Below are 24,463 nucleotides of genomic sequence, written 5' to 3'. Positions count from 1 at the left end.
AATCTAGCCGTTTTCATTCAAACTTTGTAATATATAATCAAAATTGAATGAAAACCTTTATTTTCATGCACCAAAATTCATTTGGGGCGGCGTTTGGGGGACGCGGCTGGGGAGCGACGTCCCCCAAAGGCGGCACGAACAAAACACGTCCCCCAAACGCTCAATCCGGCGCGGTTTGGTGGATGCTTTCAAGGACGCGGCTGGAGATGCTCTTATTATTATAGGAGGAGTATGAACCTATTCATAATTTTATTTTGGCTTTTTAGCCCTTTGAGAGGAGAGAGAAATAATGTTGTGGTCGGATACAGATCAGGTGACATGCATGTCACCGTGTGACATGCGGCCTAAATTCAAATTTAAACATTGCAAAAAAATATGAAAAAAATTGTGCATGTTCACAACACATATTAAGATATTTATGTGTTGTGAACATGCATGATTTTTTCAGAATTTTTCGCAATGTTTAAATTTGAATTTAAACCGCATGTCACACGGTGACATGCAAAAGGTGCATGTCACATGATCTGTGTCCGTTGTGGTCTTTCTACAAACTTGATCAAACATGAAATAGATTTTACTAAAGGGTTGGCAATAGAAAGTGGCATGGACATATATGCGATGAGTACTTGCAATTATTCCTCCATCTACACTAGATTCTACTATGTACAAACCAAATTCCGGAATGATGAATCAATTCGTTGTTGTTTGCGCGAATAGTGCAAGATGCGGTCGAGAACCTGAGATAGGAGTTGGGATGTGGCCATGTGGGGGCTGCCCGTTTAGCACTTTGGCATTTTTTGCTTAGAGCATCTTACAAGCATCTCTTTGGCATTTAGTAGTTGGCCGTGACGACATTGAGTCACACAATGACCAGAAAGCTGACCCCCAAAGAGAAGCGAAGACATGCAAAACGTGCACATAAAAAAATAATAGAGTATGGTAACGCCAACATCTTAAATTCAAAATTGCACTACTGGCAAGGTCATAAAAAGTTCACAAACCTTTTGACCATTCCACATTAAAACATAAATATATAAAAAGATGTACTCCATCCGGTTCAAAATAATTTTCAAAAAATAGATATATCTAGAAATGTTTTAGTGTGTAGATACATTTATTTTTGAGCAATTATTTTGAATTGTACGAAGTATCAAACACTCACTTATCCGGTCTTAGAAATGGTCCCTTGCCCGTTGTGTAATCCATATCTTGGGGAGAATAAGGGATGGAGTGGAATGAGAGGTGAGATGTCATGTCGCCTGACATGGAGATGTGTGAGATGCGGGCACACTGATGAGAAAGAAGGAGGTAGGAAGCTGACATACTACCTCCATACCAGTTTATTAGAGTATTACGTATATCGAGTTAAATATTAACTAATAATTTAGCAAACAAAATATTAGTTATATATCACCAAAATTACATCATTTGAAACATCTTTAAAATATGAATCCAATGACATATTTTTGTGACATATAACTGACATTTTGTTGGCTAAATTACTAGTTAAAGTTTATTTTAAAATGTGTAATACATAATAAATCGGTATAGTGGGAGTATGAGTTTCAATCTTTCAGCGGTGAAGAGTATAAAAGGGTATACCAACGTCCTCTGCGATTAAATGGTGGCCTAATCGAGCCATCGAGGCACCAACACACATTTCATTGATAAAAGGTATGGTCAATGGTGGATATGGCCAAGTTACGACAAACTACAATCGTGCTGCGAGAGGATTAACATGAGGGGGTGAGGTCATAGGAGAGAAGGTAACAAGGTAGGGAAAGTCAACGAGGCATCAACCAAAAAGAAATGGATGAGAGGTCAAGCCATGATGCTTACGACAGCACAGTCTCACTCTACTATTGTCCATATAAAAATATACCTTATTTGGTATCGGTAAAAAATATATAGTTGGACTTTATATATCTATGTTGTATCCGGATGGAAAACCAAAAAACACCATGATCAGCTAAATTATACTCATAATACACCATTAATGGTGGGAAAATCTAAGTAACCGTCATGTAATGTTACATTTTTTGCAAGGTGTTGATACGAATTTTCATATATCAACCGCGAAAACAAGTGTATATATATCTTGGAAATAGACCCTTGTCCCTTGTCTAATCTAGATGTAGAGAAATAATGAGCGATGGAGTGAGATGAGAGACACTGCCTTGTTGCCTAATAGGGAGACATGTGAGATGCATGCACATTGATGAGAAAGAGGGAGAAGGAGGAAGGACGACAAGAAATTAACTTACGAGGGTCGATGACGACGAGTATAAGTGGATAATACCAACATCCTTTGGGCTTGGTGTCCTGTTTGAGGCACTAGTGTGCATTTATTTGATAACAAGTGTGGACAATAGTGGACACGACAAATTTCCAACAAACTACAGCCATGCTGCGAGAGGAGGAACATGATGCGATGGGTTGAAGATACCCGATAAGGTGATAAATGTAGGAAAAGTAAACAAGACGACATGAGAAATAAAGAAATGAGAGGTCAAGCCATGATGCTTCCATAGAGTGATAGAGTACCGTCCATATAAAAGTACCTTACCTGGTATCATTAAAAAAAAGTAGTTGGACCTCGGATATCCATGTTGTACCAGGATAGAAAACAGGAACACACCATGGCTAGGTAAATTATACGCATTATACAACATCAATTAGTCATGTAATGTTACACATATTTTGCAAGGTGTTCATACAATTTTACATATATGAACCACAAGAAATGAGGGAGCTAAAGTTAATCAAAAGAGTTGGTGATTTACATAGGGGAACAACAAGAAGTGGTCATGTGTAAATACTCTATGTCTTAGGAGTGGACCCTTCCTCACACTTTTCTTTTGTGATGACGTGTTGATATGTTTTCCCATACATGAACCACAAAGACGAGCCAGCCAAGGGCAAAACCCAAGAGTTGATGATTTCTATAGGAAAACTACTCCAGAAGAAATGATCACTCATACGTATTCCCAGATACAAGCACACCTCACAAATAAATCTACCATCATGCAAAACTTATCATCATCCAAGTCAGAAAAAAACTTATCATCATCCTTCTATTTGAGAGAAGACAAGCCCATCAATGAATGACGGAGCATGAAAAGGGAAACTCTACCCCAGATCGGCAAAGGGCGCTGGCACAAAAGTCAAGCGTCCAAACAGTAGCGACGACAAACGCGCATCACTCACCCCGTGGGCTCCCACTGTCTCCGTCCGTCCGCTCCAGGGGCACCCCCGTCATTCCCCCTCCGCGCCACGACACCCGGCACCAGCCTTTACTTTTCCTCCGGCTCTCCCTCTCGCACTCGCTCCCCTCGTCACTCGCTCGCTTCCGCACAACACTGCAGTCTGCAGCAGGCTAGATTAATTCGTCCAACGCGACGGCGCCGGGCGCCCCCGCCCTTCGTCGACGCTTCCCCGAATCTTCGCTCCAAAACCACCTACTACTCCCCCCGAACCCCGATCCCTCCCTCCGCCGATTTAAGCCCGCCTCCGACCACCGCCCAGCGGAGAACCAGCCGGAGACGGAGGACGGCGTAGAGACCCCCTGATTGTTCGCGCGGTCCACATGGCGGAGGCTCGCAAGTTCCTCATGTCCACCCACCCCCCAGGTAGTTCGACGCTGAAATTGCGGTCTGTATTTTTATGGTGTTCTAAAGAGGTTTTGGGGTTCGTTTTAGATGCCGGATGTCAATCTACTGCGGGTTTTGGGGTCCGTTTTAGATGCCTGATGATCCCATTCCACTGCGAGTAGTGCGGTGTTCCACTCGTACACGTTAAGGTCCTGCGAACATCATGCCGTCAGTTTCTGCAATTCGTACCACGGAATCTATCGTTTGCCCTTTCGTGTTTGATGATTTCCGTCCCTGACCAACCTCCCACAATCTCGAGCTAGATTAGGTGCTCCACTCTAGATTTTTTTCCCCTGCGTCTGTAGTATGCTGACTTTTCAGTCCAATTATTCACAACGGACAAAACAATGCTATTCAACTCCAGGAACACAAGGAACGACGACTGTACGCAATGTCTGGACAAAACATGTGAGCGAGGCAGGCGGATGTGGATGCCTAATATCCATTTTGTTTACTCGCAGATATTTCGCAGACGCTACTGGAGGCTCGCAATCGGTGGCTGCGTCCCACCGAAATCTGCGGGATACTCTCAAACTACAAGTCCTTCTCCATTACGCCCGAGCCACCAAATAGGCCTATGAGTATGCGCCTTACTTTTATGTTCTATTTTACTGGTTTTTATTACTGTGATGCTGTAACTCCTGAACACTGATGTACAACTGTTGACTTTTGGCATGTAGCATGTGAGCGATGTTTATTGACCAAAACAATAATTACCTTGTTGTGTTGGTGCAGTGGCCAGTGTTCTATTTATCTTGTGGTACATGTACACTAGGGCTTGTTAAAAAAAAGTACACGGGGGGGGGGGGGGGGGGTTATATCTTGTGGTACAAATACAGCAGCTGTTTTTATAGCTTGTGGTACGACTGCAATAGTTGCTTGAATTTTGTGAGGTGTGATGGCACGGCAAGTGCTTCCATGTTGGGAACTGGAGCTAAAACCTTGATGTACAATTATTAAACAGGAGCCAAATTTCATGGCCAATAGTATACGCAAATAATCCATGCACTACACCTGAAACGCAAAATCCCTGAATGATTTACAGTTAACCATGCAACCCTCTTGTGCAAAGCTCCCTTACTTTTGTTTGGTCAAAGCTAGTATTTCCCTATTTCTTGTGCTTAACTTTCGCGTCGTCGCTCTTGTAGGTGGTTCTGTTTATCTCTTTGATCGCAAGATATTGAGGTACTTCAGAAAGGATGGACACAACTGGAGGAAGAAAAAGGATGGGAAGACTATTAAAGAAGCTCACGAGAAACTCAAAGTAAGTAAATGTTTGTTATTTTTGTATTTTTATTTATGAGAAACCACTCTTTGGAAGTTTGCATGAATGGTGGTTACCATTTGGTGCTGTTTACATCCTGATTACTGGCAATCTTGTGTTGTCGTGTTTACTTGTAGACTGAAGTAACCCAACATGTTAGCCATACTTGTCAAGTTGCTGATGAGTTGGCGGTTGCACTTCTAAATATATGTAGACCTGAGCAATCAGCAATCCATCCAAATACAAGTTGTATACCATCCAAGTGGAAAAAATTCTTGTAGTCAGTCACACGAGTCCGTGCATACCCTACTAGTCATGCACAAGGAAAAAGAAAGGATTTCCCAACTTTGGTACAACAGGTGATAAGGATGAAGCGAAGTGTGAACACTGTCACGCACTGAGAACAGAAGATTACTTCCTTCCTGTGTGCTGAATTGGAATCCCTAGCTATTGTAGTTTTCTTATTGATGTCCCTCTAGTTTTCTTAGCTCTATTTCTTTTGTATCTTTACTTGTCCGCTAAAGCCGAACCTTGTTATTTTAGGCTGGCAGCATTGATGTACTACACTGCTACTATGCCCATGGGGAGGAAAATGAGAATTTTCAAAGAAGAACCTACTGGCTGCTGGAAGAGTAAGTGCTCAATGTTGCATTATGACCGCCTCTTTGTTATCGGATGCAATTCCAGTTGACCTCGTATCCAGAGGAAGGTCTGTGCTGTATAATCAAGTCACCTCTCATACTTTTCAGGGATTTTACACACATTGTTCTTGTACACTACCTTGAAATAAAGGTACATTCAACTCGTACACTAGTAACTTCTCTTGTCTGTTTTTTTGCTTGTGCTCTTCTTCATGGTCAAGAATATTGGCTAGCTATGGTTCTCAATGCAGCTTTTGTTCCATCTCACGCTACATCACACTTAATATCACCCTCTTCATTTGATTGTGATAATACAGTACTGCAGATTATACCCACGTATGAAAAATTCCTAATCAATAACCTCCAAATATCCTTAGAATCAGAGAGGCCCTATTTCCTTCCATGAACTGTCATTTTGTCATATATTATCAAAATAGTGTGTCCTGGCATTGTCAATATAAGTATATTTACATTTCTGTGATTAGGGGTGTGCGTGTGTTGCATCCCCACCCTATTTCATACAGTTCCTTCTATGTTATTTATTTGTGTATCTTTACCCATGCAGGGTGGCAAGCAAACTTACAATCGTGTGAAAGAAGAGATTATGCAGGTGTCAAATGCTGACAGCCCCTCGTGTTCAAATTCTGTCACTAGTCAGAACCAGGTGGCTGCTGATAGCCCAATAAGTGTACAGATGTCGGAGTATGAAGATGCTGAATCAGGTATGCTGTTTTTCCATCTATGTTCTGCATCATCTACACCAAGTATAGATTTACTGATGCATATTCAATTATGCACCTTCTTTCAGTGTATCTAAAGCGAAATTCGGTGCAGCAGATAATTGCCGAGCAAGCTCCAGATACTACCCTCTCACTGAGATGCAGCAGCCTCTGGATGGGGTGATGATGGATAGGATGCTATACTCTTCTGTTTCAACTATCGGCAGTAGTCAAGGTAAGATAAACTGCTCAACATTCGAGTTTCTGTGCTAATACTGGATGTTAAATCATTTTCTTGCACATTTCAGGTTATCATCGTGACATGCTGCCAAGAACAGAAAATTTAGATAGCCATTCATTTACTCACCATGACATAACTAGAATGTTTGATGACCGCACTGTAGTAACAGATATTTCCAGAACTATGTTTGATTCAGTGCCATTTGATGAGCCCTCCACTTATTCCGCTGGGTTCACTGAGCCAACATTTCATTCTTCATTTGCCTCCATAGAGGCTAATAATCTGGAGGATAACTCTTGTCTGGAGACATTTACATCTGATGCTCTGTACACTAACAACCTCAGCCAGAAGGAAGCTGATGAATTGAGTTTTGCAGCAATACCATCATCTGAGGTACTTCATTATTGTCTTGTACTCTTGCCTACTCTTGAGTTTCTCAAGGGATCTGCAGATTTGCTTTGCATGTTAGTGGCCCATGAACGTGGATACCAAAATTCTCCATCTCTTTCACCATATCTGTCCTTGGCCTCAGGAGTCCTCGTTTCAAAATATTTGTCCATTGACACCCTCTATCATGAGAGGTCAAGTCTCTGCTGTATGCCATTTAACAGGGTTTGCATGATCATATGTCATTAACTCTTCTTATATACTTAGTGTTTACTTGCTCTATGTGCATAGTGGGCCAATGCATCCTATGGCGAAACAAAGGGAATATCATACAAGAACTTCACAACCCCTTTAGATCTTACCCCAGTAATCACTTTAAGATCACCCTTTTCCAAGCTAATCCTTGCCTACAATATTAAATAACTGTTACGTCAGTATTGGGCAAATTGCAAAACAAGATTTATTAAATAAAAGGAAAGTCATCACAATAACATGCCATGAAGGAAAATGCATATTTAACAATATATTGACCCTGGTTAGAAGAAGACTGCATAATTTTTTTCTATTTTAGTGGGTATAGATATCTGAGAAGGTTGTGACCTAATTTACCAAAATTTACTCGTACCAAATTTTCAGGTCAATTTCAGTAGATATACTGAAGGAAGCATCAAACATCCACTATTGAAGCAGTTATCACTAGACCTATTTAAGCCTGAGTGTGCTGGTTTGAAGAAACATGATAGCTTTTCAAAATGGATGAGTAAAGAACTTCCACAGGTGGTTGATTTGGATATGAAATCCAACTGCGATGCTTTCTGGAGTGTTGCTGATGGTTCCATTATGCCAACTGAACAGCTAGATGCTTATGCAGTGAGCCCTTCACTTTCTCCAAACCAGTTATTCAGCATTCTGGATGTTTCACCAAGCTGCATGTATATTGGTCAAAAGACAAAGGTATGCAAGTTAATTAATCTTCCTACTTATTGTTATTCTCTCAATTCAGGCATATTTATGATGATAATTCTACTCTAGTTAGTTTACTGTGCAATTTGTAGTACTCCCTCCGGTTCATATTAATTGACTCTAATATGGATGTATCTAGACACATTTTAGTTCTAGATACATCCATATTGAAGTCAATTAATATGGATCGGAGGGAGTACTAGTTTCCTTTTTTTTTCTGGTGGCTAAATTATACTAATTACGCAGGTTTCAGTTACTGGTACATTCTTGGCAAAGAAGGAGCATGTGGAAAACTGTAAGTGGTCGTGTATGTTTGGGGATGTTGAAGTACCAGCTGAGGTTTTAACAGATGGCACCCTTCGCTGCTATGCGCCAGCACATCGATCTGGTAGAGTTCCTTTCTATGTGACCTGCTCAAACAGGGTCGCTTGTAGTGAAGTGCGAGAATTTGAGTATAGAGATTCTGATTACCAGTACATGGAGACTTCATACTCTCAAGCTAATGGTGTAAATGAAATGCACCTGCATATTCGTCTTGAGAAGCTTCTTTCCTTGGGGCCAGATGACCAGCAGCTGCTTTTCTTGAGCAGTGGGAATGAGAAACACGAGCTAATCAATGCTGTTAATTCCTTGATGCTCGATGAGAAATGGTCAGACCAGGGATCACTATCTGATGGGAAAGAAGTTTTGGTGACAAGGGACCAAACTTCAAAGAAATCTGTGAAAGAGAGGCTTCACTATTGGCTTATCTATAAAATAAATGATGACGGAAAGGGTCCAAATGTGCTGTGCAAGGAAGGGCAGGGTGTAATTCATTTGGTAGCTGCACTGGGCTATGATTGGGCTATAAGACCGATAATTGTTGCTGGTGTCAATGTGAACTTTAGAGATGCTCATGGATGGACTGCACTTCACTGGGCTGCATCCTGTGGAAGGTATTGTCAAACATATTCCACTAATGGCTGTTCCAAATAGTGTAGGTTATGGTGTAGAATCACTTTAGGACTTTTTGATTATACTCTCCATCTCTCTTCCATCCCCATCCACTTGCACCTGGTTCCTAGAAAAAATAGCGAAGTAAATGGATGGTAAAAACATGTGTAATGCATCGCAGTTTTTTCCTGTTATGTTTAACTCATATTTGTATATTCTTTGTAGAGAGCGGTCAGTTGGCATCCTTATGGCAAATGGAGCTGGAGCAGGTCTATTAACAGATCCCAATTCTGAATTTCCTTCTGGAAAAACTCCAGCAGACTTAGCCTCAGCAAATGGACACAAGGGCATTGCTGGTTTTCTTGCAGAATCTGCTTTGACAAGCCATCTGTCACAACTTACTATAAGGGAATCAAAGGATAGCAGCGTGCAAGAAGTTTCTGGATTACCAGTTGTTGTTAATCTCGATGAAACCAATTCTTCCCAGCTTGCTGTATAGGATTCTCATGCTGAATCACTACAAGGTTCATTAAGTGCTGTCCGTAAATCCCATCAAGCTGCAGCTAGGATATTTCAAGCATTCAGGGTGGAGTCATTCCACAGAAAGAAGGTTGTGGAATATGGAGATGACGATTGTGGATTATCTGATGAACACACACTTTCACTTGTTTCTCTTAAAAATGTCAAACCGGGACAACACGATACACATTTGCATTCTGCTGCAGTTCGTATCCAAAACAAGTTCCGTGGTTGGAAGGGGAGAAGGGAGTTTATGATCATTCGCCAGAGAATTGTCAAATTACAGGTATTTCTTGTGACCAAGAGCTATATTTTGTATTTATCTGGATACCCACTGAATTTCTGTGACTATTGGGTTTCAAATGATTTCATCAAACTGGTCCAAATTTTTGATTCTTTCTTGGATCTGTTAGCTATTAATTCCATACATTTCCTCTGATGGCAAATAGTGGTGTGGCTCAGAGATCATGATGCATGCTACATTCTTTAAAAAAAATCAAACTAGAATGTTGTTCTTTGAGATGGTTGTGCATGCTTCACAAACACAGGCATCTATTTCCTCGTTGTGTTTGGTCCAGCTAATAGTCTTGATGCTAAACTTCTGTTTTTATATTCATTCAATCATACATAACAGAGAAGTTACTATATATCCTACTCCGTCCGAAGTTAGATATATGCCATGAGATGTGCAATGTGTCACTTGCACTAGTTGTCAGCAGTTAATACGGTCGTGTGTTGTTGACACTACTCACTGACTTGGCAACTATGAAAATCTCAACAGTCCTTTTCAAGGATGATATTAATCCTATCTTTGGTTTTATCTCTAGGCTCATGTACGTGGACACCAAGTGAGGAAAAACTACCGGAAAGTCGTTTGGTCAGTCGGTATCATGGAGAAAGTTATCCTGAGATGGAGGAGAAAGAGACCTGGCTTGCGTGGGATCCGACCTGGGAATCAGCTAGAAGGCCCGTCACAGCAGATCCAACCTGCAAAGGCAGAAGATGAATACGACTTCTTGCAGGATGGTAAGAGGCAGGCCGAAGCCAGACTGCAGAGAGCACTTGCCCGTGTGCACTCCATGGCTCAGTATCCAGAAGCAAGGGAGCAGTATCAGAGGCTCACAACTTGCGTTGCTGAAATGCAACAGTCCAGGGTATGTACGATTTCCTTCTGTTAGTGGTTACACTCGTGTTGGGTATCTGGTATAATTGTGCTGACACGTATGCTGGTGGTCTTGAGCAGGTGATGCAGGATGAGATGCTAAGCGAGGCAGCCGACGGTACTGATTTCATGGCCGGGCTGGAGGACTTGATCCCGAGAGACGATGCGCAGATGTCTGTTATCTGGTGATATTTTGAAGGTAGTAGGATCAGGTTGCTGCCTAGCTTGTAGTTTTTGGCCACACTAGCTTTGTAAATTGTTTCTCGCTAGTGGTTCGGTTAGCTGCTCACCGTTTGACTCTGGTATTGTGCCTATTCGTTCTGTAACTCAGTGCACTGATTATTAGTACTACTAGTAGAACATTTTTGGATTCTTTAACTCTGCCCATGTGCTATTATTTATTCTGTAACTTAGTACACTGGTTATTACAATATTATTATTAGCAGTAGTAGATTTTTTGTAGACTCTTTACAGAAGTTTTTGTTTGGATGCTGCTCAACTGGAGGTCCTGAGTAGCCCAGGTGGAAGTTCCAGTCCTCTCCTTCGTAGAATCTGAACCGGTTCTTATTTAAGCTGCGAGAGCTGATGGCACCTTGGTTTAGCCATTCTTTTCCGTTTTCTTCATATTCGAGTTGCTCACCACGTCTGTATAGCCACGTGGTATGGTTGAGCCATTCTTAATCACCAGGGAAGTGTTGCGTGGCAACCTGCCTGCAGTATTCCTCCCTCTTGGACATTGTTCCAACTCTGATATAATTTAGCCTTAGTATCAGTGAGTCACCTACATCTGAAAAACAAAACAAAACAAAAGGCAGGGGTCTCGTGACTGGAAAGCTCCCTAGTACTGCTATACGACTGCCGACATCCGCATGTGGCAGAGATTACACCATTTTAACATGACAACATCTATTTTCTTAAATCACATGATGACATCGTTGTTGACCCTGGCATTGTAAGACTATTATACGATCTGTCTTTGACGATCACCATGGTGCTAGTCAACACTCAATGCACCCAAAACGTTTTTCTAGGGTTAGCTCTTGCGAGAGGTTATCCACAGGCGATCAGCTCCTACCCTTGGCTGCCCAGCGCTGTCAGCGGTTCTCCTGCCCTCCCGTGCCGCCACGCTGGCCGGAGGTTGGGGAAACCACATATCGGATGTCCGGTCTCGTAGGGTCTTCGAGTTCTTCTTTTCTGATATAGGGACATCGTCAGTGATGAGAATTACAAATCTTTCAGCCTGCCTCAAATCTGCGTTTTTCGCATCGACGGGATGGAGTTTGTAGTCGATCGTCTGGCATTCGGCGTGAATGATAAGTGTCTGTCTACGGCTGAGGCATTCCGTGGATGGGATGATGCCGCGGCGTATTGGCGTCCTCAAGTTCCGCCTTCGCTAGGTACGACTTTTTCGGGGAACTTGCGAGTTTGGAGCTCCCATCTCCGTTCCTAGCCCTTTCAGTACTAGTCGTCAGCATCTTCTGGTCGGGTTTACGTTGACAAATTTCTGACCGCCGCTTCTACAAGCGTCTAGGTTTTTTCAAGATTTCTCGGGCACGAGCTTTGCTACGCCGGGCCCCAAATCTTCAAAGACTTACGTTTTATTTTTTTGCTTGTAAGGATGTTTTTGTAAGAACTGGTTTTGAAAAATATATTGTGTTTTTCCGCAAAAAAAAGAACACTCAATGGACCGAGACGGTGTCCGACGCGTGACACCGATCTTATAAGCAACCTTGAACTTGAATTAAGCAAAACTGCCTGAAGGAATACGAATCTTGGAGTAGATCGAAAGGCGTGAATTTGACAAATTTTCAATCCAAAAGTATTTGAGACTACTCCAGATTATGAACAGTCGAATCGCTTTCTCCCAACTTAGTTCTTCCTCCACGTGGCAGCGTGACCATGGCGGAGCACCACCAAACAAAGCTCAAGGTCCACCAGGAATAGCAACTCCAATTTAAAACAACCTCCTCCCCGCCATGAATCCTCGCCCGCCCAAGCCCACGCCGCAGCGGTCGCCGGAGCCCTCTCGCCCCGGCGATCGCCGACAATGGCTCCCCTCCCCGCCCAGGAGGCCCATCCCACCGCCAGGCGGAGGCGGTCGTGCATCCTCAGCTTCACGGCGGCGCGCGACCGCTGCCTCCGGCGCCGCTTCCTCTCCGCCGGCCTCCGCCCATTCTCCATCCGCCTCCCGTCCGCCGCAGGCCCCGGGACCACCGTCCACGTCTGGGCCCCTCCGCGCCCCGGGCGACGCGCGGTGCTCCTCCTCCACGGCTTCGGCGCCTCCGCCACGTGGCAGTGGGCGCCGTACCTGCGCAAGCTCATCGCCGCCGGCCTGGACCCCATCGTCCCGGACCTGCTCTTCTTCGGCGCCTCCTCCTCGCCCGTCCCCGACCGGTCCGAGATCTTCCAGGCGCGGACCGTCAAGGCCGCCATGGACGCCATGGGCGTGCGGCGGTTCGCGGTGGTGGGCGTCAGCTACGGCGGGTTCGTGGCGTACCGCATGGCCGCCATGTACCCGGAGGCGGTGGAGCGGACGGTGCTGGTGTGCGCGGGCGTGTGCCTGGAGCAGAGCGATCTCTCCAGAGGGCTGTTCCCCGTCTCCGACGTCGGGGAGGCCGCCGAGCTGCTCATCCCGCGGCGGCCGGCCGAGGTGCGGCGCCTCGTGAGGCTCACCTTCGTCCGCCCGCCGCCCATCATGCCGTCCCTTTTTCTCAAGGACTACATAAACGTCCTGGGTTCGGATCATATCGAGGAAAAGACTGACCTGCTGCACACTCTCATCAACGACAGGAAGCTTTCAGATCTTCCGAAAATTAGACAGGTAATTTCTCACTCCAAAGAACCCCGTATGATAATTTTGTCAAGTGAGAAATATAGATTCTAATTCTTTCTTGAATCCTGATTAATATGCAGCCAACATTGATAATCTGGGGTGAGAAAGATCAGGTGTTTCCATTGGAGCTGGCTCATAGATTGGAGAGGCATGTCCCTCTGAATTTTCTCTGATGCAATGTTTGAGCGACCACAGCTGGTTGTACTAAACACCATTGCGATGTTGATTTTTGAGCAGGCATCTCGGGGAGAATTCTCGGCTAGTAGTGGTAAAGAACGCAGGGCATGCAGTCAATCTAGAGAAATATAAGGAGGTGCGCAAGAACATTATCCAGCACTTGCGAGAACCGGTCTCGAAAGACGACGAGTCAAGCGGGGAGAAGGTATGCATTGGTTGTTTTGCTTTCACTTGAGTGCAAACACATTCCACAAAAACCAGAAAAGGAATAGGTAGCTCACATCTGTAAACCAATTAATTCCATAAGTTTTATGTTGTTTCCTCTAGAAAATGAAGTTGTACATTCCAGAATTTGTCAGGCCCATCAAGAAGTTGTTTTCTCTTGGTCATAAACTCATAGTAGTTGACACCAGAAGAAGGAATTTTGCATGCATAATGAAAATTCTTAAACCATTAACGATAGTTGTTTATTAAATCAGGAGGTGGAGCTTCACTAGTGGAGGAGATCTTCATGTGGTAGAAACCAATTAACAGGCCTGCACAGTTTTGTTACGATGGGTTCTTCAGTTTCTTGTGCTGCTGATATAAAAGCACGACTGTAACTACATGGTCTGGGAAAGATATTTTGTAACGGTTTTGCTAATTCTGAGTAATTCTCAGTCGCATCCCAGATCATTGTTTTGCATTGTTATTTGTGCTATCGATGCTTTGCAACTGAGAAAGATCATGGGATTTGCTTCATGATCGTGCTAGTTATGAGTTGCAACTGAGAAAAATGCTTTCGACCTTTTGGATTTGCTTCTTGATTTATGTTAGTCATGAGTTGCAAGACATCGATGACATCACGTGATTCTCAGTCACTCCCACTTTGTAACCACCAACCGAGGGGCTCGTCTTAGGCGAGTAGGCAATCAAACCTTTACTGTGTTCTGTTGTAACCAAATTTCGTCAAGTGGAAGGAAAAGTTTTGGGGTTCTGAACATATGGAAACCGTCAGTTCCAGTCCCATCACATCATGGCTGCGTGATACCCACGCGCACCATTTTGGTCACTGCTTTTATCTTATCTTTCTTTCGGAGATGAAGCACAGAATCAGCATGTATAATAGAACTTGATTTACTTCAGGGGATGTGTCATGACACACAACAGCCTTATTACAGGGAGGTACGTTACAGTAGTCATGGAGAAGCAGGCAGGCCCTCAGAGCCTTAAAAGACTCATTCTTGGTGGCATGGCAGGTGATACATCGCACATACAGTACTAGTAGTAGCAGGAAGCATCATACCCAGTGATCGATTATATTATTTCGAAACGGTTGATGACGATTAGGTAGTAATCGGAGTCGGTTGCAGTAGCCTGCAGAGACGACTGAGGATCATTGGTTCTACAGGCAGAATGGCTCGCAGTCGATGTTGAACTTGTGAGCAGAGGACAGCTGAGGCTCCTGCAAAATCAAGCAATTAGAGATCAATCATGTGTATCATGGCATGGCACAGTTACTAGCACACTGCTAACTGGTTGCGCCATTAGAGATCAGAGCTTTGACTGGCACGCGCCAGCCATCAGAGAAAGTGTGACTCACCTCCACGCCGCTGAAGTTGGTGACCATGTGGATGGAGCTCCCGACGGGGCCTTGCAGGTTGCAGTTCCCGCCCTGGCGCATGATGCTCCTCATGGAGGAGAGCAGGCGGCCGTAGGTTGTGCGGGGCTCGCACTCCAGTGACCTGATGAAGCTGTGCGTCATGGCGCCAATGGTGGCATAGGGTTGAGGCAGCTGCACGCACGCACGCGTCGGTAACATGTCAAACAAACCAAATAGGGAGACACACAGACTGCCTCTTAACTCGGACTGAGAAATTCAGAAACAGTACTGACCGCGTTAGTAGGCATCCTCTTGCCGTTGCTGCTGCCACTGATGAGCACTGCCTTGCCTCCGCTGGTGCCTTTCCAGGCGCCGGTCATAGGGCGCTCGTCCCTCCACCTCAGGCACCCGGTGCTCCTGATGCAAGAACCAGAGGATGGTTGATTAAACTTTTGATTAAATCATGTAGATACATACGACCGGATGTAGGTTAACTACTGACTTGGACACAACGCATTGGTATGGGAGGTCGAGGACAGTGGCGCTGTGGCAGGCGTCGACGATGGCGTGGAGCGTGACGCCGTGCACGAGCGGGCGGACGATGGCCTCGTTGATCTCGTCGTCCAGGATGGGGCCCTGGTGGAAGGAGTCCATGGGGCAGAGGGCCTCGTCCATGCCGTCCAGCTCGTCGCCGTCGTCGTCGGGGACCTGCGCGCCCATGCCGGAGAACTGGAACACCAGGGAGTCCCCGTAGCTGCAGCCCTGCACCAGCCAGTGCATCGCCATGCGGATGTTGTCCTTGGTCGGCAGCCTGCAGGGGTTCCTCTCCTCATCTGCACCACGAACGAACGAGGATCATCGATCGATCACTGACAGAAACAAAGGTCGTTCGATGTTGGATAGATTCTTGGGTTCGATATACAGTACATACCGGTGAGGATGAGGACGCAGTCGTTGGGGAAGCCGAAGTGCTCGGTGAGCAGGTACCTCATGCACTTGACGTCGTTGATGGGGCCCCTCAGCTCGCTGGAGCGCCTGCCGGTGTACTTGATGCCGATCAGCACGGCGCGCTTCTTGCTGCGGCCGCCGCCGAAGGCCGGGGTAGGGCGCATGTGGGGCACCAGCGGCATGCCGGCGCGCGGCCGGCCACAACCGGGGACGCGGGTCACGTAGGAGCACTGCATGCACTGGACGGCACGGGCGCCGGGCATCGCCGTGATGCTCGAGCTGCATTGCCTGCACCGCACCATGGCCGCGGGACCCCTGCTTCCGCCGCCGTAGTTCATGTTCATCATGGCTGGCTACCTGGGTTCTGGCTTCGCAGGCTTTAAGCGCTATATTACGTACTGCTAGCTTTACTTTGATTGCTTGCGCTCTGCCTCTGCCCCTCGCTCCTACAGCCCTTTATATAGCGCAGGAATCAACACAAGATAGCATCGCACGCAGTGACAAAAGATTTTTTTCATGTTCAGTTATTCCCCCACGGACGACTTATTGGAGTGGAAATGGGCATATATTGTTGTGGATGAAACATTTCGGCGTGTATATCTCTGCTTTTTTCAAGGCAGCGCTCATGATGCTGTACTCGTGCATATACTTCAAACGACAAGTGGAAATGCTTACGTGATTCTTTTCTTTTTCATGATATCCACTCTTTATTTGATTCTTCTTATCTAGGAGTATTTCGTTCGAGGAATTGAATGCAGTAAATTCTCTAACCGTGCCACAGCATAATCCAATTTCAGACTTGCAGTTAGACTGATTTTCTTAGTCTGGTCGACAAGCGGGCACGAGCTTTGCCTTTGCACCATAAGAAGCATTCCATTTTAAAGGAAAAAAAACGAGGTTAGCCCTAGGATGCACGGTCAATCTAGAGAAAGACAAGGAGGTGTGCAAGAAAATTATCGAGCATTTTCAAGAACCCGTCAATCTAGAGAAAGACAAGGAGAAGGTATGCATTGGTTGTTTTGCTTTCAGTTTAAGCACAAACACATTCCATAAAACTAGAAAAGCAACATATTTGTCTGTCCAGATCCAAGGTTATGATAGCTAGCCTACATCCGTGTACCATTCAAGTGCACAAGTTGTATGCTGTTTCCTCTAGAAAATGAAGTTGCATATTTCAGAAATGACAGGCCAACCAAATCGTTTCTTTCTTTCGTCATAATTGACACCAGAAGATGGTGTTTGCATGCATATTGACAATGATTGTTTATCAAATCAGGAGGTTCATGTTATCTTTCTTAGAGATTTCGGTAGGAGTTTGAAAATACTAGATTTTTTCCAGATCCCGTTTCTTTTAATAAAGTGATGGTCATCAGAAAAAATACAGGCTCACGAAATGGGACAACATTTGTAGGCCTAAGGATCAAGATGGTCTAAGTGTCAATGTGTTAGAATTAAAGAATACAAACTTATTTTGCAAATGGCTTTTTAAATTTATGAATGAACAAGGTGTATGACAAAAGCTCCTACAAAATAAATATCCAAAATCAAGAACCCTATCTCGGATTTTTGCAGAACATACGAACACTTCATTTTAGAATTGGTTGATGAATGTTAAAACCAATTTTTTCATGAAAGGTTCGATGGAGATAGGAAATGGTCAGAACACTCGTTTTTGGGAAGATTCCTGACTAGGTGATAAACCTCTTTGTGATCAATACCCATCTTTATATCGTATAGTTAATCATCCTAACGTGACAGTGGCACATGTTATGGCCTCGACCCCTTTAAATATAGGTTTAGGAGGGTCTTGTCGAGTAATAAATGAGATAGACTGGTTCATCTAGTTCTAAGGCTTATGAGGGTTCAACGTTTTGACAGTGATGATATATTTCGATGGAAACTTACCTCATCAAAGGATTTTACTCTTAAGTCTATGTATCTTGATTTACTTGATAGTCACACCGTTTATTTTAAAAAATACATATGAAAATTAAGGTTACACTTAAAGTTAGAATTTTGGAAGGCGATTCTAATTAAGGATAATCTTAAAAAATGAAATTGACAGTGATGTGGGCATTACCCTTCGGGTAACCAACATTAGTCTACCTCCTCTGAAATTGACAGTGATGTGGGCATTACCCTTCGGGTAACCAACATTAGTCTACCTCCTCTGGCCCAACTAGGGGCCCATCAAGATTCCCCAATAGCCAAGGTGAGCCTATACGTCAGTTCCAGCAGAGGAGACCTGCTTGAAGAAGGATTCTTGATGACCAAGGCAGGAAGACGCGGTACAAGAAAAGACTAGAATAGATCTTGTTGTAACCTAGTCGAGTCCGGACAGAACTCTCGGGACCTAGCCTGGTATATAAAGGCCAGGAGAGAGCCTGTCGAGACACAACTTCATTACGTAGATCTACCACAAGTTAGAGCTAGAATCCTAAAATCTTTGCCTCTCGGCAAGACAACCACAACAGCCTATCGGCTACCCTATTGTAACCCGATATATTCGATAATCAAGAACAGACAAGTATGAAGTAAGGGTTTTACCTCATCGAGGGCCCCGAACCTAGGTAAATCTCTCCCCCCGTTTGTTTGGTATCCGATGTCTCGTGCTAGCCTGCAGGATTCCGTCAACCCTAAACCCATCATGGTGGGCATTGCCGGGGAGCACCCTCGTCAATTGGCGCCGTCTGTGGGGAACCTACTGGTACAAGGCACTTCATCGGCTGCTCCAGTCATGTCGGTTGCGTTTTCACCAACGTCGCCGATATCATCGGCTCCAACATCTTCCAGCTCAAGGAATCCGATTCGTTGTGGGTCCTTCAAGTTCACTCCACGCAATGACACGTCGCGTTCGGCTCCCTCGGAGTTACGCAGCGGCATGGACACAACGTTCGGCAGCGTCCACTTCATCATCGATTCCGGAGGTTTTCTTCGACTCCCGGGCTCGGTCGCGCCTGGCTTGGAGAAAACTACGACTCCATCAATGATCTCCGTTCCACCACTAACCACGGTGGGTCCACCATATTCATTCAGCAACAACGACGAAAGCGTCCAAAGGAATCCTAATAGCATCGGGAGCAGGCAGGAGCGCCAGAAGAGGAGAAGGGATCTTCACTACGAGGCAATTGACCGTGCTGCAAGCCGTCTTTATCAGTATGGTGATCAGGACGAAGGATGTTACAATGAGCGATTAACCAGAAGTCGCAGCCGACAAGTTCGCCTCCCTCGGTTGCCTCACCTGCCAGCTGCAGAACAACTCGTTGCCCCATGTTACTTGCATATTTATATCGACCCAAAGGACAACATTGAGAAGGCATCACATCTGCACAAGGATTGTCGACGGTTCCTTGATATTCAGAAGTTGTGTGAGGAATTAAGATCTAACTCAGAAGCAATGACGCACCCGATATTAGAGGGTATAGCTGCCTCTGCTCAGTCATAGGAACATCAATACGTGCCAGCTGAAGTTTACCCCGTATCTCGAGGGCATGTGAACATGATTCACAAAGCCAACTTTTCAAAAAGAGAGTCCAAGAAGTTTTCACGGGAGATAAAGCTTGCAGAAGTGGCCATGGCAAGTGTGCCCGAGTATATCGACTTGTCAGATCAAAGCATCCTGTTTAGCAGGGCAGATCATCCGACAGCCGTACCAAGTCCTGGTCACGCTGCCCTAGTACTCGAAGCACAGATCGGATGATACAACATGAGCAAGGTGTTCATGGATGGAGGAAGCGGTCTAAACCTCCTGTTTGGAAGCACAATGAAGGCGATGGGTACAATAGTTGATATGTTAAAAGAATCTGACACTGGTTTCCACGGTATCATCCCGACCCGACCCGCATATCCTCTTGGAAAAATCTCACTAGACGTCGTCTTTGGTACACCCGACAATTTCAGGAAGGAAAGACTCGAGTTCGAGGTAGTAGATTGGGAATCACAGTACCACGCCATCCTCGGCCGACCAACATTTGCCAAATTCATGGCAGTTCCTCATTATGCGTACTTAAAACTCAAGATGCCGGGAATTAACAAGACTACAATAACTGTTCATGGAATTTTTTATCGTTCTGATAATTGTGACAAGGATTTCCAGAAGATCACCTCCAAATTCGGAGTCAGGGAAGAGCTCAATGCACTAGACGTACTCACCGACCATAGGCAACCACCTGCCGATAATCGGAATACAAAGTCCGACGAGTTTGACGCCACCAAAGAAGCAAAGAAGAATCAAGTACATCCCTCTGATCCGAAGAAAACAATCAATGCATTAGCCGATCTTACTGTCGCATAGAAAGGCGCGCTCACCGAGTTCCTCCGTGAGCGCTGGAAAAAATTTGCATGGGAGCCATCTGACATGCCAGGTATTCCCAGGGAACTCGCTGAGCACACCCTCAATGTTGACCCCAAAGCCAAACCTATACAGCAGACACTACGTCATTTTTCGGAACCAAAAAGAAAAGCCATCGGCGAAGAAGTTAACCACCTCCATAAAGCCGGGTTTATTTGAGAGCTCAAAGAAGCCAAGTGGGTAGCTAATCCAATTATGGTGCCGAAGAAAGATACAACAGCTCTTCGTATGTGCATCGACTTCACGAGCCTCAACAAGCATTGCCTGAAGGATCATTTCCTGTTGCCTCATATCGATCAAATAGTCGATTCCACGGCAGGCTGCGATCGCCTCTCCTATCTAGATGCTTACTCTGGATATAATCAAATCAAGCTCAAAGAAGAGAACCAGGAGTTAACGGCGTTTATTACACCGCACAGTGTTTATTGCTACAACGTCATGACTTTCGGGTTGAAAAACACGGGCGCAACCTATCAACGGTGTATGCAAGCCTGCCTCGAGGAGCAGATTGGCTGGAATATCGAGGTTTATATCGACGACATCTTCGTCAAGACCAGAAATGCCGTCACACTAATCGACGACCTACGAGTGACCTTCGACAATCTCGATCATTACAAAATCAAGTTGAACCCGAAGAAATGCTTTTTCGGGGTACCAGGAGGCCAAGTACTCGGGTACTTTATTTTAGCTAGAGGAATAGAAGCTAACCCCTTGAAGATCAAGGCTGTCCTCGATATGGAGCCACCAAAGTATTTGCAGCAGGTGTAGTAGCTAGCAGGACGCGTAGCAGCTCTCAGCAGGTTCATTGCAAAACTAGGAGAAAAGACGATGCCCTTCTATCATTTAAGGAAAAAATCAGATAAGTTCGAGTGGACAACATCGCAAGATTCTTTCGACAATCTAAAGAAACTCATGTCGACTTCACCGGTCCTCGTTACTCCACACGACAGGGAGCTGATCCTACTTTATATCGTTGCAACCAGTCGAGTTGTTAGCACCGTGCTCATAGTCGAGCACGCGGAAGCTGGGAAAGTTCATTGCGTGCAGCGTCCTGTCTATTACCTCAGTGAAGTACCCACACCAGCAAAGCAGCGGTAGCCACATTACCAGAAGCTGGCATATGCCGTATGGATGACAGCACGTAAATTACGGCATTATTTCGCTGAGCATCCGATTATCGTTGTCACTGAAGCTCCACTGAAGAATATACTCACCAATCCAGATGCCACAGGTCGAGTATCTCAGTGGGTCATCGAGTTAGCGCCACATGATATCTCTTATGTCAATCGAACATCTATCAAATCCTAGGTCCTCCCAGACTTCTTTGTCGATTGGATTCAGTCATAAACTTTGGCTGCACCCGATATGTCGGGTTCATGGACCATGTACTTTGATGGCTCCAAGCGAAACACGGGCGCAGGAGCAGGGGTAGTGTTAATTTCACCACAAGGTGAGAAGATGAAGTACGTGCTAAGGATGAACTTCCCCCTAGCGACAAACAATGTAGCAGAATACGAGGCATTAATGCACGACATGCGTATGGCCAAAGCATGCGGTGTTACTCATTTGTATATTTATGGAGATTCAAACCTCGTGGTCCGGAAGTCAATGAATTTGTGTGATGCCATCTGTGATAACATGATTGCTTATCGTCAAATGTATTAGTCGATGGAAGCCAAGTTTGAAGGTTGTGAGTTAAAGCATATCAGCAGAACCATCAATGAAGCAGCAGATGCCTTGGAAAACATTGGTTCCACATGCTCCGCAATTCCAGATGGAGTTTTGTATGAAGTAATTAATCAACGGTCTATTAAAGTCAAGAACTCGGCACCTCCTGAAAAGTCGACTACTGACTCGGGGGCTACGCCCCAAGATGTTGCCGAAGATATTGTTGTTGAACCTGAACAACAAGTTCTACTCCTCGAGCCCGTGTGGACTAAACCTTTCCTGGCATATTTACTTCCACATGAGCTACCAGATGATCCAGCGGAAGCTAGACGCATCGCGCTTTGCTCTAAAGCATTCACAATAATAGCTGGCGAACTTTACAAGTGAAGTATCTGTGGTATATTTCAACGGTGCATCGCCATCGAAGATGGAAAGGCCTTGTTGCGGGAGATACACGAAGGCATGTTTGATCATCATGCAAGTAGTCGAGCACTTGTGGCTAAAGCTTTCAGAGCTAGGTTTTATTTGCCAACAGCAGGAGTCGATGCAAGAGACCTGGTCAGGAAGTGCGACCCTTGCCAGCGTTTCGCACCAAAACCACACGCACCTGCTACGGACCTCATGACGATACCCTTGGCATGGCCTTTTGCGCAGCGGGGACTCGACCAGGTCGTACCAATGCCAAAGTCATCGCCAGGTGGCCATACCTATTTATTCGTAGCAGTCGACAAATTCACCAAGTGGATTGAGGCCATATCAGTAACAAATCAAATAGCTACAACGGCTGCCAAGTTCTTCAAAGGAATCGCTATCGCTTCGGAGTACCTCAGAGTATCATCACAGACAATGGAACCAACTTTGCGTTCAAGGAATTCCATGAATTCTGTGAAGATAACGGCAACAAGCTCAGTTTTGTTAGTTTCGCACCCCCAAACCAATGGGCAAGTGGAAAGGATCAATAGTTTAATCTACGACAGTATTAAAAAACATCTCACAAAAGCAGCTGGAGCTTGGGTCGAAGAATTGCCATCAGTACTTTGGAGCCTACGGACCACGCCGAGTAGATCAACACGGTATTACTCCCTTATTCCTTGTGCATGGAGCCGAAGCTATTCTGCCTGCCGACGTTCGCTTCGAAGCACCGCAGGTCGTTGCATATAATGAGAAAGCCTCTGTTCAAGCATTACAAGATGCTGTGGACCTTGTTGACGAAGCTCGCGATATTTCTTTGGCGAGAACAACAATATATCAATAGGCAATACGAAATTATCACAGTCGAAGGATGCGCACTCGAAGTTTTGACGTAGGCGACCTAGTACTACGCTTAAAGCAGAAAGGACATCTCAAGCTCGAATCTCCATGGGAGGGACCTTACATCGTTACCGAAGTCATCCCAAGAGGAGCCTATCGCATAAAAAATACTACAACATGACAGGTGGAAGGCAACCCATGAAATGTTGCACAATTGCGATGCTTCTATGCTTAGATCTCATATTTTTTACCCTTTTTTTACAATAAGACTTCTTAGCCACTTTCAGAATAATGTATACCCCAGTTGCATATTATGAATAAAACTTCTAGCTCGGTCTATATAATTGTTATTTCACCAGACCAAATGTTCGGGAGCTCTTCAAAGTTATCGGTTACTACGACTCCCATTGGGAGCTCTGGTTTATCAACGTATCACAGCTTACCCGGCAATACCCGGGAGCTGCAAGATCTTTTGAGGTTTTGTCAAGAGCCTCAGGGAACATGCGAGTGCTATAATTGACGAAAATCTTTATACAAAAGTAAAAAACTAGAATACTTCCACCAAACCTCATGGAACATGCGAGTGCTGCAATTAGTGGAAATTATATAAATAAGAAAGGCTCGCGCCGGTGCACCGCGTTATGAAGACGAATAGGTGCATGGTTCCCTCGTTTACTCGGGGGCTGCCACCAATACAAAAATACGCACGACCCAAAAAAATATATTTGCGATTACTACAGGGTCATCGAATGAGAAAACTGACCTGATCCCTCAGTTGCTTTTGACAAACAAATTTTTTGACTGGGCTTACGGTCCCTTAAAAAATATATAAATGAAACTATCGACTCAATACGATGTTATAAAAGAACATCGTCGGCATGAGGTGTTAAAAAAGAACATCATCATTGCAATACAAGGTTCTCTTCAAAATAGAAGAGTGATTAGATTACAATAATTACAAAGCACATTATGTGCGAGGATATGCGAAAGTCTTTGTCATGATGAGGTTCCTTGACCCGTCTGATTCTTCAGATCTCTCTGAGTACCTGCTTCCATCCTAGATATAACAATATAAGTAGGATGCCTGGCTATGGGGTGGTACTGATCGAGTTTTACATTGGCATTGGAAATAGACTCTAAATCCAGGGTTAGATGACAAGCCAACACGGAAGCA

General features: G+C 44.9%; 2 protein-coding genes and 1 pseudogene across 2 annotated transcripts; 2 read left to right on the top strand and 1 right to left on the bottom strand.

The window, feature by feature from the left end:
• Positions 1-3,337: 3,337 nt before the first annotated feature.
• On the top strand, positions 3,338-10,857 carry LOC127332345 (calmodulin-binding transcription activator 3-like; annotated as a pseudogene).
• Positions 10,858-12,445: 1,588 nt separating this feature from the next.
• On the top strand, positions 12,446-14,230 carry LOC127332347 (uncharacterized). The gene is made up of 4 exons (XM_051358621.2): positions 12,446-13,300; positions 13,393-13,460; positions 13,550-13,694; positions 13,969-14,230. The coding sequence occupies exons 1-4, from the start codon at positions 12,527-12,529 to the stop codon at positions 13,984-13,986; spliced, it is 1,005 nt and encodes a 334-aa protein (XP_051214581.1). The 5' UTR covers positions 12,446-12,526; the 3' UTR covers positions 13,987-14,230.
• A 357-nt stretch (positions 14,231-14,587) lies between these two features.
• LOC127332346 (metacaspase-1) lies at positions 14,588-16,463 on the bottom strand. The gene is made up of 5 exons (XM_051358620.2): positions 16,003-16,463; positions 15,574-15,904; positions 15,365-15,488; positions 15,072-15,263; positions 14,588-14,933 (listed from the first exon to the last, which is right to left on the bottom strand). Exons 1-5 carry the CDS (start codon positions 16,364-16,366, stop codon positions 14,874-14,876), a joined length of 1,071 nt encoding a protein of 356 aa, XP_051214580.1. The 5' UTR covers positions 16,367-16,463; the 3' UTR covers positions 14,588-14,873.
• Positions 16,464-24,463: the final 8,000 nt, after the last annotated feature.

This window comes from Lolium perenne, chromosome 4, assembly GCF_019359855.2.
Source record: "Lolium perenne isolate Kyuss_39 chromosome 4, Kyuss_2.0, whole genome shotgun sequence".
NCBI classification, from domain to species: Eukaryota; Viridiplantae; Streptophyta; class Magnoliopsida; order Poales; family Poaceae; genus Lolium; species Lolium perenne.
This window is presented reverse-complemented; position numbering and strand designations above follow the sequence as displayed.

What these genes read in the sequence shown, in the direction of transcription:
- LOC127332347 (XM_051358621.2), top strand. Translation starts at nt 12,527, where the DNA reads ATGGCTCCCCTCCCCGCCCAGGAGGCCCATCCCACCGCCAGGCGGAGG. An exon ending in ATCTTCCGAAAATTAGACAG is followed by an intron (nt 13,301 to 13,392) that starts GTAATTTCTCAC and finishes ATTAATATGCAG; the next exon opens with CCAACATTGATAATCTGGGG. An exon ending in CTGGCTCATAGATTGGAGAG is followed by an intron (nt 13,461 to 13,549) that starts GCATGTCCCTCT and finishes ATTTTTGAGCAG; the next exon opens with GCATCTCGGGGAGAATTCTC.
- LOC127332346 (XM_051358620.2), bottom strand. Translation starts at nt 16,366, where the DNA reads ATGATGAACATGAACTACGGCGGCGGAAGCAGGGGTCCCGCGGCCATG. An exon ending in CTGCGTCCTCATCCTCACCG is followed by an intron (nt 15,905 to 16,002) that starts GTATGTACTGTA and finishes TTCGTGGTGCAG; the next exon opens with ATGAGGAGAGGAACCCCTGC. An exon ending in CCAACTTCAGCGGCGTGGAG is followed by an intron (nt 14,934 to 15,071) that starts GTGAGTCACACT and finishes TTGATTTTGCAG; the next exon opens with GAGCCTCAGCTGTCCTCTGC.